Raw genomic sequence first — 19,091 nt, forward strand, 5'->3', positions numbered from 1 at the left:
GATGCATTGCTGATCCAGATTCCATCGAATGTTGGATGATGAACAGTACCCATGGATTGGAGGGTAGCTAATGTTACCCCACTATTCAAAAAAGGTGGTAGAGAGAAAACGGGGAATTACAAACCGGTAAGCCTGACATCGGTAGTGGGGAAAATGCTAGAGTCCATTATAAAAGATGTAATAGCAGAGCACTTGGAAAACAGTGACAGGATCGGATAAAGTCAACATGGATTCACAAAAGATAAATCGTGCTTGACTAATCTACTGGAATTTTTTGAGGATGTAACTCGTAAAATTGATAAGGGAGAACCAGTGGATGTGGTGTATCTGGACTTTCAGAAGGCCTTCGATAAGGTCCCGCATAAGAGATTAGCGTGTAAATTTAAGGCACATGGGATTGGGGGCAAGGTATTGACTTGGATAGAGAACTGGTTGGCAGACAGAAAGCAAAGAGTTGGAATAAACGGGTCTTTTTCCGAGTGGCAGGCAGTGACTAGTGGGGTACCGCAGGGATCGGTCCTTGGACCCCAGCTATTCACAATATATATTAATGATCTAGACAAGGGAACTAGATGTAATATCTCCAAATTTGCAGACGACACAAAGCTGGGTGGGCGTGTGTGCTGTGAGGAGGATGTTGAGAAACTCCAGGATGATTTGGACATGTTGGGTGATTGGGCAGAAGCATGGCAGATGCAATATAATGTGGATAAATGCGAGGTTATCCACTTTGGTGTAAAAAAACAGGAAGGCAGATTATTATCTGAATGGCAATAGATTGGGAGAAGGTGAAGTGCAACGAGACCTGGGTGCCCTTGTGCACCAATCGCTGAACGTAAGCATGCAGGTGCAGCAGGCGGTTAAGAAGGCAAATGGTATGTTGGCCTTCGTAGCGAGAGGGTTTGAGTACAGGAACAAGGATATCTTGCTGCAGTTGTACAGGGCCTTGGTGAGACCACATCTGGAGTATTGTGTGCAGTTTTGGTCGCCTTATCTGAGGAAGGATGTTCTTGCCATGGAAGGAGTTCAGCAAAGATTCACCAGGCTGATACTTGGGATGGCAGGAATGACGTATGAGGAGAGATTGGGTCGATTGGGCTTGTACTCACTGGAGTTTAGAAGAATGAGAGGTGATCTCATTGAAACTTATAAAATTCTGACAGGACTGGACAGACTAGATGCAGGAAGGATGTTCCTGATGGTCGGGGAGTCCAGAACCAGGGGACACAGTCTAAGGATGAAGGGTAGGCCATTTAGGACAGAAATGAGGAGGAATTTCTTCACCCAGAGAGTGGTGAACCTGTGGAACTCTCTACCACAGAAGCCGGTGGAGGCCAGTTCATTAAATATATTAAAGAAGGAGTTGGATATATTTCTTAAGGCTAAAGGGATCAAGGGGTATGGGGAGAAAGCAGGGACCGGGTACTGAATTTGAATGATCAGCCATGATTGAATTGAATGGCGGAGCAGGCTCGAGGGGCCGAATGGCCTACTCCTGCTCCTATCTTCAATGTTTCTTCTTGAATGTTGTGAGGGTTCCTGCCTCTACCATCCTTTCCGGCAGTGAGTTCCAGATTCCAACCACCCTCTGGGTGAAAAAGTTACTCCTCAAATCCCCTCTAAACCTCCTGCCCCTTACCTTGAAACTATGCCCCCTGATTATTGACCCCTCTACTAAGTGGAAAAGTTACTTTCTATCTATCCCCCTCATAATTTTGAACACCTCAATCAGGTCCCCCCCTCAGCCTTCTCTGCTCTAAGGAAAACAACCCCAGCCTGTCACGTCTCTCTTCATAGCTGAAGCGCTCCAGCCCAGGTAGCATCCTGGTGAATCTCCTCTGCACCCTCTCCAATGCAATCACATCCTTCCTATAGTGTGGCAACCAGGACTGCACACTGTATTCCAGCTGTGGCCTAACTAGTGTTTTGTACAGCTCCATCATAACCTCCCTGCTCTTGCCTTCATTAGCCGAGGCATAGAATATAAGTATCCCATATGCCTTTTTAACCACCTTATTTACCTGCCCTGCTGCCTTCAGGGATCTATGTACATGCACACCAAGGTCCCTCTGATTATCTGTCCTTCCTAGGGTTTTACCATTCATTTGTGTATTCCCTTGCCTTGTTAGACCTCCCAAAATACATCATCTCACACTTTTCAGGGTTAAATACCATTCAGGCAGGATCTTGCTGCCTCTTTGGATGGGGGCAGAGTCTCCAGGGTCGATGAGCAAACTGACCATGGTACAGGAGGCCATTCAGATAGGGGGAGTGAAAGGAATGTTGTAGTGGTAAGGGACAGTACAATAAGGGGGATAGATGCTGCAACAGGGAGTTCCGAAGGCTGTGTTGCCTGCCTGGTTAAGGATATCTCTTCGCAGCAGGAGAATAATTTGGAGTGGGAGGAGAAGGATCCAGTTGTGGTCCACGTAGGAACAAATGACATGGGTAGAACTAGGAATGAGGTTCTGTGGAGCGAGTTTGAGGAGCTAGGATAAAATTAAAATGCAGAACCTCAAAGGTAATAATCTCTGGATTGTTACCTGAGTCACGTGCAAATTGACATTGGGACAAGCAGATCAGAGAGTTAAATGCACGGCTCAGAGTGATGTGGGAGGAAGGAGTTTAGATTCATTTGGCACTGGCACCAGTACTGGGGAAAGAGGGAGCTGTTCTGTTGGGATGGGTTCCACTTAAACTGGGCTGGGACCAGTGTCCTGGCGAATCGAATAACTAGGGCTGCAGATAGGGCTATAACCAAAACGGGGTGGATGGGGAGGGGTCAGGTATGGGGAAATTTAGAAATCTAAAGAGAAAAGTCAAGGCAATGGAGCAGTGTAGAAATTTGGGTAAAGATAAGCAGAGTATGACAGGAAGGGGCATTACAATAGCCATTACAAGATGTGGTTGCAAGCTGACCAAGGTTGGGAACTAAATATTCGAGGGTACTAGATGTTTCGAAAAGATGGGCAGAATGGAAGCGATTGGGGGGGGGGCGGGGTAGCCCTGATGATGACATTGAGAAAGGATCATGACCCGGAAGATCAGGCAGTAGAATCCGTATGGGTGGAGATGAGAAATAACATGGGGCAGGAAACACTGGTGGAAGTAGCTATACCGTTGGACAGAGTATTCATCAACAAAAACAGGAGCTTGTAACAAAAGTAATGCAATAATCGTAGGGGACTTTAATCTTCATATAGACTGGGCAAAGGTCGACTGGAGGACGAGTTCATAGAGTGCATTTGAGACAGTTTCTTAGAACAATACGTGCAACCAACCAGGGAACTGGATTTTTTAGATCTTGTGTTATGTAATGAGACAGGGTAAATTAGTAACCTCCTAGTAAAGGATCCTGTGGGGAAGGGTGATCATCATATGATAGAATTTCACGTTGGGCAGGGAGACAGAGGAAAGGGAAACAGGGATAAAAACAAAAGATAGGAAGGAGAAAAACAAAAGTGGCAGTCAGAGAAATCAACGGTTTAAATCAAACGTGGCCACAGCAAATAATAATTCTAATAGGTCTAAGAGCATTAAAAACCAAGCCTGAAGGCTTTGTGTCTTAATGCGAGGAGCATTTGTAATAAGGTGGACGAATTGGCTGCGCAAATAGAGGTAAACGAATATGATTTGGTTGGGATTACGGAAACGTGGCTCAAGGATGGCCAAGACTGGGAACTCAACATCCAGGGGTATTCGATATTCAGGAAAGATAGGCAAAAAGGAAAGGGAGGTGGGGTAGCATTACTGGTTAAAGAAGGGATTAATACAATTGTAATGAAGGATATTGGCTCTGATGATGTGGAATCTGTATAGGTAGAATTGAGAAATACTATGGGGAAAAAACATTAGTGGGAGTGGTATATAGACCTCCCAACAGTAAGGCGGAGGTTGGGGATGGCATGAAAAGGGAAATTAAAGAAGTGTGCAATAAGGGCACAGCAGTCGTCATGGGTGACTTTAATCTACATATAGATTGGGCCAACCAAATTAGTAACAATACTGTGAAGGAGGAATTCCTGGAGTGTTTACGGGATGGTTTCCTGGACCAATATGTCGAGGAACCAACCAGAGATCAGGCCATCTTAGACTGGGTATTATGTAACGAGAAAGGATTAATTAGCAATCTTGTTGTACGAGGCCCCTTGGGTCTGAGCGATCATAATATGATCGAATTCTTCATTCAGGTGGAGAATGAAGTAGTTGACTCAGAGACTAGGGTCCTCAACTTAAATAAAGGAAACTACGATGGTCTGAAGAGCGAGTTGGGTAGGATTGATTGGGGAATGACACTCAAAGGGTTGACGGTGGATAGGCAATGGCAAACATTCAAATGGATGAGCTACAGAATTTGTTCATCCCAGTTTGGCATAAAAATAAAACAAAAAAGGTGACTCAACCGTGGCTAACGAGGGAAATTAGGGATAGCATAAGATCCAAGGAGAGGACATATAAATTGGCCAGAAAAAGTAATAATCCTGAGGATTGGGAGCAGTTTAGGATTCAACAAAGGAGGACAAAGGGATTAATTAAGAAAGGGAAAATAGAGTGAGAGTAAGCTAGCAGGGAACGTAAAAACTGACTGTAAAAGCTTTTATAGATATGTGAAGAGAAAAAGATTGGTGAAGTCAAGCGTAGGTCCCTTGCAGTCAGAATCAGGGGAATTTATAATGGGAAACAAAGAAATGGCAGACCAACTAAATTCATACTTTGGTTCTGTCTTCACAAAGGAGGACACAAATTCCCTGGATCTGAAGGCCGACATCCTAGGGTTCTAAAAGAGGTGGCCGCAGAGATAGTGGATGTATTGGTTGCGATCTTCCAAAATTCCCTAGATTCTAGAACGGTCCCAGCAGATTGGAAGGCAGCAAATGTAACCCCACTATTCAAGAAAGGAGGGAAGAGAGAAAATGGGGAACTACAGGCCAGTTAGCCTGCCATCAGTCATCGGAAAAATGCTGAAATCCATTTATTAAGAAAGTGGTAACGGGGCACTTAAATCATAATATGATTAGGCAGAGTCCGCATGGTTTTATGAAGGGGAAATCGGGTTTAACAAATTTATTAGAGTTCTTTTTAGGATGTAACTAGCAGGGTAGATAAAGGGGAAGCAGTGGTTGTAGTATATTTATATTTCCAAAAGGCATTCAATAAGGTGCCACATAACATACGCAAGATAAGGGATCATGGGGTTGGGGATAATATATTAGCATGGATAGAGGATTGGTTAACAGACAGAAAACAAAGAGTAGGGATAAATGGGTCATTTTCCGGTTGGCAGGCTGTAACTAGTGGGGTGCTGCAAGGATCAGTGCTTGGGCCTCCGCTATTTACAATTTATATTAATGACTTGGATGAAGGGACCGAATGTAATGTATCTACGTTTGCTGACGATCCAGAGCTAGGTGGAAGTAATCTGCAAGGAGGACACAAAGAGCCTGCAACAGGATAGAGACAAGTTAAGTGAGTGGGCAGTAAGGTAGCAAATGGAGTATAATGTTAGGAAATGTGAGGTTATTCACTTTGGTAGGAAGAATCGAAAAACAGAATATTTTATAAATTGTGAGAAACTATTAAATGTTGGTGTTCAGAGAGATTTAGGTGTCCTTGTTCACAGAGAAACGGGTGCAGCAAGCAATTATGAAGGCAAATAGCATGTTGGCTCTTATTGCAAGAGGGTTGGAGTACAAGAATAAGGAAGTCTTGCTACAATTGTCCAGGACTTTGGTGAGACTGTACCTGGAGTACTGTGCACAGTTTTGGTCTCCTTATCTGAGGAAGGATATACTTGCCTTGGAGGCAGTGCAATGAAAGTTCACTAGATTGATTCCTGGGATGAGCGAGTTGTCCTTTGAGGAGAGATTGAGTCTATACTCTTTGGAGTTTAGAAGAATGAGAGGTGATCTCATTGAAACATGTAAGATTCTGAGGGGGATTGACAGGGTAGGTGCTAAGAGGTTGTTCCCTTGACTGAGATGAGGAGGAATCTCTTCACTCAGAGTTGTGAATCTTTGGAATTCTCTACCCCAAAAGGCTGTGGATGCTGAATCATTGAGTATGTTCAAGGCTGAGAAGAGATTTTTGGACTGTAGATGAATCAAGGGATATGGAGAACGAGCGGGAAATTGGAGTTGAGGTTGAAGATCAGCCATGATCTTATTGAATGACTTTTAGAAAGGATAGGGAAACTGGAAGAGGAGGAGGGATAGCCTTATGGATTAAAGATACTATCACATTAGTGGGAGAGAATATAGTAAAAGGAAAGCAATCGGAGAAGACTTTGGTTAGAATTGAGGAATGAGAAGACTTAAAACTGTAATGAGAGTTGTCTACTGGCTTAATGGTAGCAATGAAGTGCAGAATGTATACAGTCAGAGACTAGAGAAGCAAAAGCATAATTTTAATGGGGGACTTTAATTTTCATGTAGATTATGAAGAGCAGAGTAGCTCAAGACAGAAAGGTAGTGAAGCAATATGTTCTGGAACCAACAAGAGGGCAGGCCATACTAAATTTAGTAATGAGTCAGAATTAGTTAATCTAACAGTAAGAGAACATTCACTATTAGATAATCATCAGCTGATTGAACTCCATGTTCGGTTTGAAAAGGAAGAACGTAACACAATTACTAAGATTCTCGATTTTTTTTTTTTAAGGTTAATTTTTATGGGATGAAACAGAGACTGATGACGACAAACTGGTCAAAACTGTTAATGGGTTAAATTACTGATGAATGGTGGGAGGTGTTCAAAAAAGAATTTAGCTTAAAAGAGGACCAGTATATACCCCTAAGTGGCAAGAGCTCTACTTACCAACTAAAATGGCCATCGCCAACAAAAGAGGTGAGAGATAACAAAACTAAAGGAAAGATCATACAAAAGTGCAAAGAATAGTGTAGATCCAGGGGATTTGGAGAGATATAAAGAACAGCAAAGGAAGACAAAAAAGATAGTAAGGGAAAGCAAAAAGAAATTTGCAAGGAATATCAAAATTAACACACAGACCAGGATTTTACTGTACTAATAATGGCGAGGCTGTCTGCTTGCCATTATTCCTGGGTAAAACTGGCAGCAATTTACATAGGATTGCATAGGATACACGGCACAGAAACAGGCCATTCGGCCCAACCAGTCCATGCCGGCGTTTATGCTCCACTCGAGCCTCCTCCCGTCTTTCCTCATCTAAATCTATCAGCATAACCCTCTATTCCCTTCTCCCTCATATGGTTGTCCAGCCTCCCCTTAAATGCACCTATACTATTCGCTTCAACTGCTCCCTGTGGTAGTGAGTTCCACATTCTGACCACTCTGGGTAAAAAAGTTTCTTCTGAATTCCCTATTGGATTTCTTGGTGATTATCTTATATTGATGGCCTCTTATGCTCTTCCCCACAAGTGGAAACATTCTCTCTGTACCCACTCTATTAAAACCTTTCATAATTTTAAAGACTTTTATTTGGTCACCCCTCAGCCTTTTTTCAAGGGAAAAGAGACCCAGCCTGTTCATCCTTTCCTGATATGTATAACCTTGCATTTCTGGTATCATCCTTGTAAATCTTCTCTGCACCCACTTCAGTGCCTCTATATCCTTTTTTAATAATATGGCGACCAGAACTGTACGCAGTACTCCATGTGTGGTCTAACCAAGGTTTGATGCAGGTTCAGCATAACTTCCCTACTGTTCAATTCTATCCCTCTAGTTTGCTTTTTTTATGGCCTTGCTAACCTGTGCTGCAACCTTTAGTGATTTGTGTATTTGTATTCTGAGATCCCTTTGTTTCTCTACCCCACCTAGACTCGCACCCTCCAAGTGATGCGACCTTCCTATTCTTCCTACCAAAATGTAATACCTCACATTTATCTGTGTTGAACTTCATTTGCCAATTATATGCCCATTCTGCAAGTTTATTAATGTCCTCCTGTAACTTGTTGCTGTCCTCCTCAGTATTGACTATCCCTTCCAATTTGGTGTCATCTGCAAATTTAGAAATTGTGTTTTTGATTCCTAAGTCTAAATCGTTAATATAAATTGTGAACAGCAGTGGTTCCAGCACTGATCCTTGTGGAATACCACTACCCACCTTCTGCCACTGTGAATAGCTACCCTGTCTCTGACTGTCTGCTTTCTGGCGTTCGCACATGCATAGTTAAATGCGGAAATCCAGAAGTTACTATTCATCCACAGGCTGTGGTTTTGTAGTCTTCGCCGATAGAATCTGCACAGAGATCGCTAATGGCTTGAATTTAGGCTAATTACCCACTATTCTAAAGACAGATGAAAACGTTGGGGCTTGTACAATCAAGAGTGAGTTTTTAACAGCATAGCAAGTGATCATTACTGCTGAACAACCTCTCCGGCTCATAAAAAATACTTATACAAGTGTGGAGTCTTATTCCCTCAGAAGAAAATTAATGTTACAGATTTTTTTAAAAGGAGTTTGTTGGGAAGTCTGGGTTTCCTCGCATGCTGTGGAGTTTTGGGGGAGAGTCCAATCTCCGATCCCAGGAGGGTCTTTGGATTGGGATGTGTGTGGATCCGATGGCAGGGAAGCAGGTAGCTTAGCGGGCTGGGAGGACGCACTCCTGCTCCTCCTGGCCCACAGTGTTGTAAAGGCACTTGCCTTTTCCCCGAAGCTATTCTCATCTCCCTTGAGCTACTGGGTTTTCCAAGGCCTGGGAAACCTGGCTGGCCAGGGTTAAACCTGTAAAACAGGGTAAATGTGCGCCTCCCAGCCTCATTGTTATCTGAGTGGCCAGCCTGCCTCTTGGGATTGGATTGGCTGCCTGCCCCTGTCCTGCCTTTGTTAAACCCTGAAGTGAGTGGGTTGGGGTTGGGTTTGAAATTACCCACATTGGGTTAGTCTTCACAGTAGAGGAAGCGGATAATATACCTGACATTCCAGGGAAACTAATAAGTAATCAAGGACTGGCGCTCACTAACATTAACGTAAACAAGAAAACACTATTGAAAAAAATAATGACACTAAAGACTGACAAATCCCCAGGACCAAATGGTTTCCACCCCAAGGTTTTAAAAAGGAAGTAGGTGAGGAAATTGCAGATGCATTAGCCATATCTTCCAAAGCCCCCTCAATTCAGGAATTGTCCCTTTTTTTAGATTGGAAAATTGCAAATATAACTATTATATTTAAGAATGGTGAGAGAGAGAAAACAAGAAATTAGAGACCTGTTAGTCTAACACCTACAGTGGGGAACATATTGGAATCTTTAAGTCAAGAACAGAGCGACTAAGCACTTAATGAAATTTGAGCTGATTAGAGAGAGCCAACATGAATTTGTAAAGGGTCCAATGAACCTAATTGATCTTTTTGAAGAAGTAACTAAAGTAGTAGACAGGGAAATGTCTAAACAAAAGCAAACTACTGCGGATGTTGGAAATCTGAAATAAAAACAGAAAACGTTGGCAATACTCAGCAGGTCAGGCAGCATCTGTGGAGAAAGAAACAGAGTTAACGCTTCAGGTTGATTACCTTTCATCAGAATGTCTATGGATGTAGTTTATATGGACTTCCAGAAGGCATTCGATAAGGTTCCACATAAGAGACTGTTAGCTAAAATTAGAGCTCATGGAATGGAAGGCAAGTTATTGACCTGGTTAGGAGATTGGTTAGGCAGTAGAAGACACAGAGTAGGGATAATGGATATGTACTCAAATTGGAAAGAAGTGACTAGTGGTGTCTCACAAGGATCTGTGCTTGAGGCCTCAACTATTCGCTATATTTATTTATGACTTGGATAACATAAGGAGCCTTATATTCAGGTTTATCGATGGCATAGTAAGTAGTATAGATGAGTCCATTAAATTGCAAAGAGATATTGATAGATTAAGTGAGTGGGCAAAACTGTGGCAGATGGATTTCAATGCAGGTTAAGTGTGAGGTCATCCATTTTGGACCAAAAAAGGATAGATTCGAATATTTTTTAAATGGTGAAAAGCCAGGAGCTGTGGAGGCCCAAAGAGATTTAGGGTCCATGTACACAGATCACTAAAATGTAGTGGTCAGGTACAAAAAATAATCAAGAAGACTACTGGAATGTTGGCCTTTGAGCTAGAATATGAACAGGAGGAAATTTGGCTACAGCTATACAAAACCCTAATTACTCCACCTCTGGAGTACTGTGTACAGTTCTGGACACCGCACCTTTAGAAAGGATATATTGGCCTTGGAAGCTGAGTGCAGCACAGATTCACCAGAATGTTACTGGGGCTCCAAGGGTTAAATTATGAGGTGAGATTAAATAAACTAACCTGGAATATAAAAGCTTATGGGGTTATTTGATTAAGGTTTTTTGGATTTGGAAAGGAGTTGATGATTGGGTAGATAGGGATAAACTTTTTCTGCTGGTGGGGGGTTCTAGGACGGGGGATATAACCTTAAAATAAGAGCCAAGCCGTTCAGGAGAGAAGTTAGGAAACACTTCTTCACACAAAGGGTGGTAGACGTGTGGAACACTCCCATTAAAAAGTAGTAGATGCTAGCTCAATTAATAATTTTAAATCTGAGATACAGATTTTTTACTAGCTGAGGGCATCAAGGGATATGGCGCAAAGGTGGGTGGATGGAGTTGGGATACAATCAGCTATGATCTCACAGGCTTGAGTGGCTGAATAGCCTATGTTCCTATTTACAAATGGATTTGTGTCTAGCATCTGGTTGAGGTTCAGGAAGCAGCACTTTAATTTGATAGGTTTGTACCATTGTGAAGAACACCTTTCGTCCCATTGAGATAGAGGTGAATACCTGAAGACTCCTGAAGATAATCTAAACCTTGCGTATAAGTTTATGTTATGGACACTGGTCCAGGTTTATTACTAAACAAAGGGTCACTATTATTATTTTTGCATTAGAGCAGTTGCAAGTTAAAAGTTCTGGAATCAAATAAAATCTGCTGTATTGACATTCTGCTCCTATTTAATTTTGACTTTTAACAAACCTGCTTTGTGGTACATTGCGTAAGTCACGGTGTTTTTATTCTTCTGCTGACCGAGGACGAAGAGACGCAAGTCTCCTATCAATTCACTGAGCCAATTAGAGTAACAAGGGTGTTCTGTTTGACCACTGGACAAAGGTATAGTACTAGATATTGTGTGTATAAAGTCAGATTTTAGTAGAGAATGAGGGCTTTAAGCTCGAGCAAAATATCTGATAAGCCCTAATACCATAACAGTACGTTTCTGCAGCCTGTTGATTTAATAATCACCTGCTTTTTGAGTATCTTTGCTTTTTTAATTCATTCTCGCGATACAGCCGTTAGCAAGGCTAGCATTTATTATCCATCTCCAGTTGCTCCTGAGAAGTGGCGGTGGGCCTTCTTGAATTGCTGCAGTCCATGTGGTGAAGGTGCTCCCACAGTGCTGTTGGATAGCAAGTTCCAGGATTTTGACCTAGCAACTGAAGCAACGGCAATATATGTCCATGTCAGGGTGGCATATAACTTGGAGGTGGTGGTGTTCCCATGCACCTGCTGCCCTTGTCTTTCTAGGTGGTGGAGGTCATGGGGCTGGGAGGTGCTGTCGAAGAAGCCTTGGCGAGTTGCTGCAGTGCATCCTGTAGATAGTTCAGACTACAGCCACAGTATGCCAGTGGTGGAGGGAGTGAGTGTTCGAGGTTCTTACTCCCTGTGGGGACGGGAGCAAGGGCTGCAGGGAGGATGACCAACCTGGCCACAGCACTGTGGAGCGGGGGGCCATTCAAGACGGGGGAGTAAATAGAAATGTTGTAGTGGTAGGGGATAGTATTATTAGGGGGATAGATAGAGTTCTCTGCAGCCAAGAGCGAGAGTCCTGTAGGCTGTGTTGCCTACCCGGTGCCAGGGTTAAGGACATCTCCTCTGGGCTGGAAAGAAACTTGCAGTGGGGAGGGGGTGGATCCAGTCGTCGTGGTCCATGTTGGTACAAACGACATAGATAGGACTAGGAAGCCGGTTCTGTTAAAGGAGTATGAGCAGCTAGGGGTCAAATTAAAAAAAAAAAAAAGAACCTTAAGGGTAATAATCTCTGGATTATTACCTGAGCCACGAGCGAATTTGGCTAGGAGAAATAAAATAAGAGAGTTAAATGCGTGGCTCAAAGACTGGTGTGGGAGAAATGGGTTTTGCTTCCTGGGACACTGGCACCAGTACTGGGGCAGGAGGGAGCTGTTCCGTTGGGACGGGCTTCACTTGGCCAGTGCTGGGACTAGAGTCCTGGCGGATCATATAACTAGGGCTGTAGAGAGGGCTTTAAACTAACTAGTGGGGGGGAGGTTCCTAGAGAACAAATAATAAAAATGGCAACAGAGAAGGTCATAGACTTAGGTAGCAGTGGGGAAATTAAAAACCAGAGCGTGTCCGGAAGGGGCAGAAGGTATGGAGTAAAAGGTAAAGTAATAAAAAGGGCAAAAGCAGGAACTAAGTGTCACAAAACACATTTGAAAGTTCTCTATCTGAATGCACGTAGCATTCGTAACAAAATAGACGAGTTAATGGCACAAATAGCTACATATGAGTATGATCTTGTGGCCATTACAGAAACATGGCTGCAGGGTGACAATGCCTGGGAATTAAACATACCAGGTTATTTAACAATCAGGAAGGAAGGGGAGGTGTGGTGGCTATGTTAATAAAGGAAGGAATCACTGTAATACAGAGAAATTATATTGGGTCAAAAGATCAGGATAATGAAACAGTTTGGGTGGAGATAAGGAATAATAAGGGGAAAAAAACACTAGTGGGCGTAGTCTATAGGCCTCCGAACAGTCGCAACTCGGTTGGACGGAGTATCAATCAGGAAATAGTTGAGGCTTGTAATAAGGGAACATCTATAATTATGGGGGATTTTAACTATCATATTAATTGGGCAGGGCTGCCTTGAGGATGAGTTCATTGAGTGTATTAGGGATGGGTTTCTTGAGCAGTATGTAACTGAACCGACCAGGGGGCAAGCAACCTTAGATCTGGTCCTGTGTAACGAGACAGGATTAATTAAAAATGTCCTAGTAAAAGATCCCCTTGGAATGAGTGACCATAACATGGTTGAATTCCATATTCAATTAGAGGGTGAGGAGGTTGGATCTCAAACAAGCGTGCTAAGCTTGAATAAAGGAGACTATGAAGGTATGAGAGCGGAATTGAGTAGAGTGGATTGGGAAAATAGATTAAAGGGTAAGACGATACATGATCAGTGGTGTACATTTAAGGAGTTATTTTACAACTTCCAAAAAAAGTATATTCCACTGAGGGGAAAAAAAGGGTGTAAAAGAAAAGACAGCTATCCGTGGCTAAGTAAAGAAATTAAGGATAGTATTCGACTAAAAACAAGGGCATATAAGGTAGCCAAATCTAGTGGGAGGATAGAGGATTGGGAAAACTTTAAAAGACAGAAAAAGATTGATTAAGAAAGGGAAGATAGATTATGAAAGTAAATTAGCAAAAAATATAAAAACAGATAGTAAGAGTTTTTATAGTTATATAAAAAGAAAAAGGGTGGCTAAAGTAAATGTTGGTCCCTTAGAGGATGAGACTGGGAAATTAATGGTGGGAAATATGGAGATGGCAAAAACACTGAATATTTTGTATCAGCCTTTACAGTAGAGGACACCAAGAATATCCCAACACTGGACAAGCAGGGGGCTATAGGGGGGGAGGAGATAAACACGATCAAAATCACTAAGGAAGTGGTACTCGGTAAAATAATGGGACTCAAGGCGGATAAATCGCCTGGACCTGATGGCTTACATCCTAGGGTCTTGAGGGAAGTGGCGGTAGGGATTGTGGATGCATTGGTAATAATCTTCCAAAACTCCCTGGACTCAGCAAAGGTCCCGGCAGACCGGAAAACTGCTAATGTAACACCCTTATTTAAAAAGGGCAGTAGACAGAAGGCTGGAAACTATAGACCGGTTAGCTTAACATCTGTGGTAGGTAAAATTTTGGAGTCCATTGTTAAGGAGACAGTAACAGGACATTTGGATAATCATAATTTAATAAGACAAAGTCAGCATGGTTTTATGAAGGGGAAGTCATGTTTGACAAATTTGCTGGAGTTCTTTGAGGAAGTAACATATAGGGTGGATAAAGGTGAACCAGTGGACGTAGTGTATTTAGACTTCCAAAAGGCATTTGACAAGGTGCCACACAAGATTATTGCTTAAGATAAAAATCACGGGATTGGGGGTAATATTCTGGCATGGATAGAGGATTGGCTATCTAACAGAAGGCAGGGAGTTGGGATAAATGGTTCATTCTCAGACTGGCAATCAGTAACTAGTGGTGTTCCACAGGGGTCAGTGCTGGGTCCCCAACTCTTTACAATCTATATTAACGATTTGGAGGAGGGGACCGAGTGTAACATATCAAAGTTTGCAGATGATACAAAGATGGGAGGGAAAGTAGTGAGTGAGGAGGACATAAAAAACCTGCAAGGGGACATAGACAGGCTAAGTAAGTGGGCAGAGATTTGGCAGATGGAATACAATACTGGAAAGTGTGAGGTTATGCACTTTGGCAGGAAAAATCGTAGAGCAAGTTATTATCTTAATGGCAAGAAACTGGAAAGTACTGAAGTACAAAGGGATCTGGGGGTCCTGGTGCACGAAACTCAAAAGGTTAGTATGCAGGTGCAGCAAGTGATTAAGAAGGCCAATGGAATGTTGGCTTTCATTGCTAGGGGGATAGAATATAAAAATAGGGAGGTATTGCTGCAGTTGTACAAGGTATTGGTGAGACCGCACCTGGAATACTGCATACAGTTTTGGTGTCCATACTTAAGAAAACACATACTTGCTCTCGAGTCAGTACAAAGAAGGTTCACTCGGTTAATCCCGGGGATGAGGGGATGGACATATGAGGAGAGGTTGAGTAGATTGGGACTCTACTCATTGGAGTTTAGAAGAATGAGAGGCGATCTTATTGAAACATAGAAGATTGTGAAGGGGTTGGATCGGGTGGATGCAGGGAGGATGTTCCAGATGATGGGTGAAACTAGAACTAGGAGGCATAATCTTAGAATAAGGGGCTGCTCTTTCAAAACTGAGATGAGGAGGAACTACTTCACTCAGAGGGTGGTAGGTCCATGGAATATGCTGCCCCAAAAAGCTGTCGAAGCTACATCATTACATAAATTTAAAACAGAAATAGACAGTTTCCTAGAAGAAAAGGGAATTAAGGGTTACGGGGAGCGGGCAGGAATTTGGACATGAGTCTAGGTTCGGATCGGTCATGGCCCTGTGGGTAGCGGAGCGGGCCCAGGGGCTGTGTAGCCTGATCCTGCTCCTGTTTCGTGTGTCTAATTCTGTTAGATTCAGGAGATAGTCCTGTCATTGTGGATTGGCGGTTAGGATCAGATCAGCCATGATCTTATTGAATGGCGGAGCAGGCTCGAGGGGCCAATTGGCCTACTCCTGCTCCTATTTCTTATGTTCTTAAGGCGGTGGATGGGCTGCCGATCAAGCGGACACTTGTAAATGAAATAACTGTGGAGGATTATATGTGATAAATTGGTTGCTTTGTTTAAACAGAGGCCATGTGTCATCACTCTCGGTACATCCATCTGGAAAGCTGGCCTTATCAGTAGGAACAGACAAAACATTAAGGTATGTAGCTACTTCCAGGATAAAGTATATCTGATTAAGGTTGTACAAATGACAACTTCTCCATAATGATGCCTATGCAAGGTAACATTTAATTTTTCTTTATCTTCAGGAAGAAAATATAGTTGAATTTTAAAAATAATTTAAATGCTAACAGCTAAATAATTCTGGCACATTATAATGGGACTCCTTGCATGTCAGCAGATCTGAAATTCAGTACAGGTAGACTACCCTTTATCCGAACTTCCGAAAACCGAAACCCTCTAAAAACCGAAGGTTTTTTCGTTCAGCGTAAGTCGTGCGCACGGCCCCGACCCCCGCGGACCCCGACCCCCGCTGACTTACGCTGAGCGTCAGCGTAAGTCGTGCGCACGACCCCCCGCGGACCCCCGTCGGCGCCGACACCCCCGCCGGCCCCGACCCCCGCCGACTCCGACCGGCGGGGGTCGGGTCCGGGGGGGTCGTGCGCACGACTTACGCTGCGCGTCAGCGTAAGTCGTGTGCACGACCCCCGCCGACCCACCTTCCAAAATCCGAAATTCTCCCAAAACCGAAACACGGCTGGTCCCGAGGTTTTTGGATAAAGGATAGTCTACCTGTATAAGCAATTTGGTGTGATGGTGTGCCAGCAAAGGGGTAATTTTCCACTTTTGCATTCCCAATGTGAAGTCTCGCCTTCATAGTGTGCGCGTTGGTTTATCACACGTACAACTTGCTCTCTGGTAATGGATGAAAGATCAGGGGCTGCGCATTGTGCGACTTCCCAAAATCTGTGAGCAGGGCTTTGTGGTAGTAAAGTAAAAGTGGAAATTTTATCCTTAAATCTGCTTTATGACTGTGATGAGCTGTAGCTCTTAAGTGTTTTAGTGAATGGCTGATTTGGTTAAATGAGTCCGTAAGGTTTCACATCTGTTTGAACTGGTTGCAAACTGCGGAACAACTAAAATAGTTCAGACCTGAGCCAGGCCAGTTTGCAGTTCTGGGCTGTACATGGATTATAGGCTCCATGCCTGTTTCTTTATAGTCTATCTCCTGCCTTCTTACCAACGTTGCCCCTAAGCTGCGCGGTTGCGATCCCATGAAGCCCAGGACCGACTTTTACAATGTGAAATTTTGCACATGTGTGAAACCTTGGGCCATGCAGCCCGTTAAAGGGACCGCGCACCCAAATTTGAAATTTGTGGGAACATTGCTTCTTACCTGGGTGCTTTTACTCCTGTTTACCTTGGCTGCTGCCTGAAAACATGCTGGAGAAATGGAGAGAATGGTGGTGTGAGCAGATCATTTATTTTCCAATTTTTATTTTTCTGCTATTTTGCGGAACAATTGCCACTGGAAATGACTTGGTGGTTTAAACTGTTGCATCTGATAGACCAGTAGCGAATGGGTCTTCATAATCTTCTTTAATGCATAGACTGATGTAGTACAGAGTCATTATGGGTATGGTGCTTTCTATTCTTCAATTAAAACACCCACATTCCATTATGTAGGGCCTGCATCTCTTCCAAGTTATTTCTGGTGCAATGAACAAATACTAACCACCTGCTCTCTCTTAGGGTAAGGTAGCTTTCCACTTCCCTGTTTCTAATGAATAATAAATACTGTAAGCTATTATCAGAGGTTCAAGTTTACAGTGACTGAATTCAATTTTCATTACATGGGGTAATGTTATTTTAACTGGTTTCTCAAGGATTGCATTCTGCGATTCCATTCATTTTGCAGGGAATACTGTGGCATCAGCTCTTGTTCAAGAATGGCTTCATGTACTGCATTACAAAGTGGTAGTGCACAGTTTCTCTTACAATTCCCCACAGTCTCACCTGGGCTGTTTGGAGGACGTGCTTCCCTTCCATGTGAGCTAACACATCTGATTCAGCCCCCTCAGAACAAGCTCAATCTATGTTGTCAAAAACTTTGCAGTTGATTGGATAGAAATGTGGGGACTGAAAGGGTGAGCAAGGTGAGGGGGCTGGGAAGTAATTTCATGCCCTGGTAATACAGCAGGATTTTAGAAATGGTGAGTGCTTGTTTCTGTTTTAGACTGCTTGTGAATCCAGCTGTGGGTTCTATTGTACTGTGCTCTGTAGTTGATTGACAGACTTTTGGAGCGTTAGTCCACAGAACTGACATTGTCACGGTGTCTGTTTTGAAAAGAAGAGCATCGATGCAATACTTTTCAGCTGTGGATGTTTGGCTGATTTTCCACGAATGTACTCCAGCAGCTGAGGTGTAATCTGACGGTCTCTAAAGCAGGGTAGTACTATACATTCTAGATATTTACTGGCAAGATAACTAGAAATTTACTAGAGCAGACTCAATAGTAAAAGCTTAGTCCAAACTTTGCATAGCTGTTTGGCAAGTCCTGAAGTAGTTTGTAACAGATATACTGCCTTTTTATTTCTACAGAACATGGAATCTGATCGATGGAAAATCTGCATTCATCAAAAATATAAAGCAGAGTAAGTTGAATCTGCAATTTATTTAAAATATTTTTATGGTTATGAAGATGAAAGGACTGGGAATTGATGTTTGTTTTATGTCCAGTGTTATGCAGTTCCAGCTCTGATAAAAGCAGAGAACAGAGTAAACTCCACCTCAACAATTTGCTTAGTGGTCTGACTGAATTTGATTTTCTTTTCATTTTTCTACCTTGTGCAGGTCATGCACTTCCTGACTGCAAGCTTTACTTCCTGTTGTCACAATATTTGGTTGTGCTTTTGTTTCAACATTTACCATTGTAAATGGCTGTGTTAACAGTTCTCATTCAATTTTGTTGTCAACTGTCACAATGTAGTTACAGGCTCCTGCTACTAGGTGGTTCTGTGAAGTCACCTTTTGAAGTCTTTCTCTCAACTTTGTTGCCATCTTGCATGTAAAATAGCCAATATTAATTAGCATGGGCAAATACATAAGTGTCTGTGGGTGAGGTTTTGTTAATCTTTAACAGTGAAGGAGCACCAATGCACCAACAACAACAACTTGTATTTATATAGCACCTTTAATGTATTAAAACATCCCAAGGTGCGACACTGGAGCATTCTAAAACAAAATTTGACACCGCATAAGATTATGTTGGGGCAGATGAGCAGTAGGTTTTAAGGAGCATCTTAAAGGAGGAAAGAGAGATAAGATGGGAGAAATGCTTCCATTTCCCATATCAGCCATACTTATGGTCTCTTTTAGTAAGACTGCCAATAATGTTGAATTCCAATTAGTTTTGCATTGTGAATTTAGGGGCCTACAGAGATTTGATATGAGATTGCCCATACATATTTCATAGAACCCTTAAAGCTGGGAATAGGTGTTCTGTTCCAGTTTTCTCTCTCTTCCTGCCTGCTTCGGCTTCCCCGAAGGTAAGGTACAGTTCCAAGGATAGCAGCAACCCTTTGATATCTTGAAGTGGCCGTTCTTCATGTCAGATGGCTATTTAGTTGTGAATAGCATCATTGTTTTCATGTGACACACCCTTTCCAGCAATACTCACTGGATAGCAATGAGGATC

At 42.8% G+C, this 19,091-nt stretch overlaps 1 protein-coding gene across 3 annotated transcripts in view; it reads left to right on the forward strand.

The window, feature by feature from the left end:
• pak1ip1 (PAK1 interacting protein 1) overlaps positions 1–19,091 on the forward strand; it is a 68,988-nt gene that overhangs the window by 18,327 nt on the left and 31,570 nt on the right. For all 3 annotated transcript variants that reach the window (XM_085988781.1, XM_085988782.1, XM_085988783.1), the window contains exons 4-5: positions 15,518–15,592; positions 17,996–18,048. In XM_085988781.1, the coding sequence (XP_085844907.1) occupies positions 15,518–15,592; positions 17,996–18,048 (128 nt within the window). The remainder of the gene's footprint in view (positions 1–15,517; positions 15,593–17,995; positions 18,049–19,091) is intronic.

This window comes from Somniosus microcephalus, chromosome 5 (genome assembly GCF_052327205.1).
Source record: "Somniosus microcephalus isolate GS21.2 chromosome 5, FLI_Smic_1.0, whole genome shotgun sequence".
NCBI lineage: Eukaryota > Metazoa > Chordata > Chondrichthyes > Squaliformes > Somniosidae > Somniosus > Somniosus microcephalus.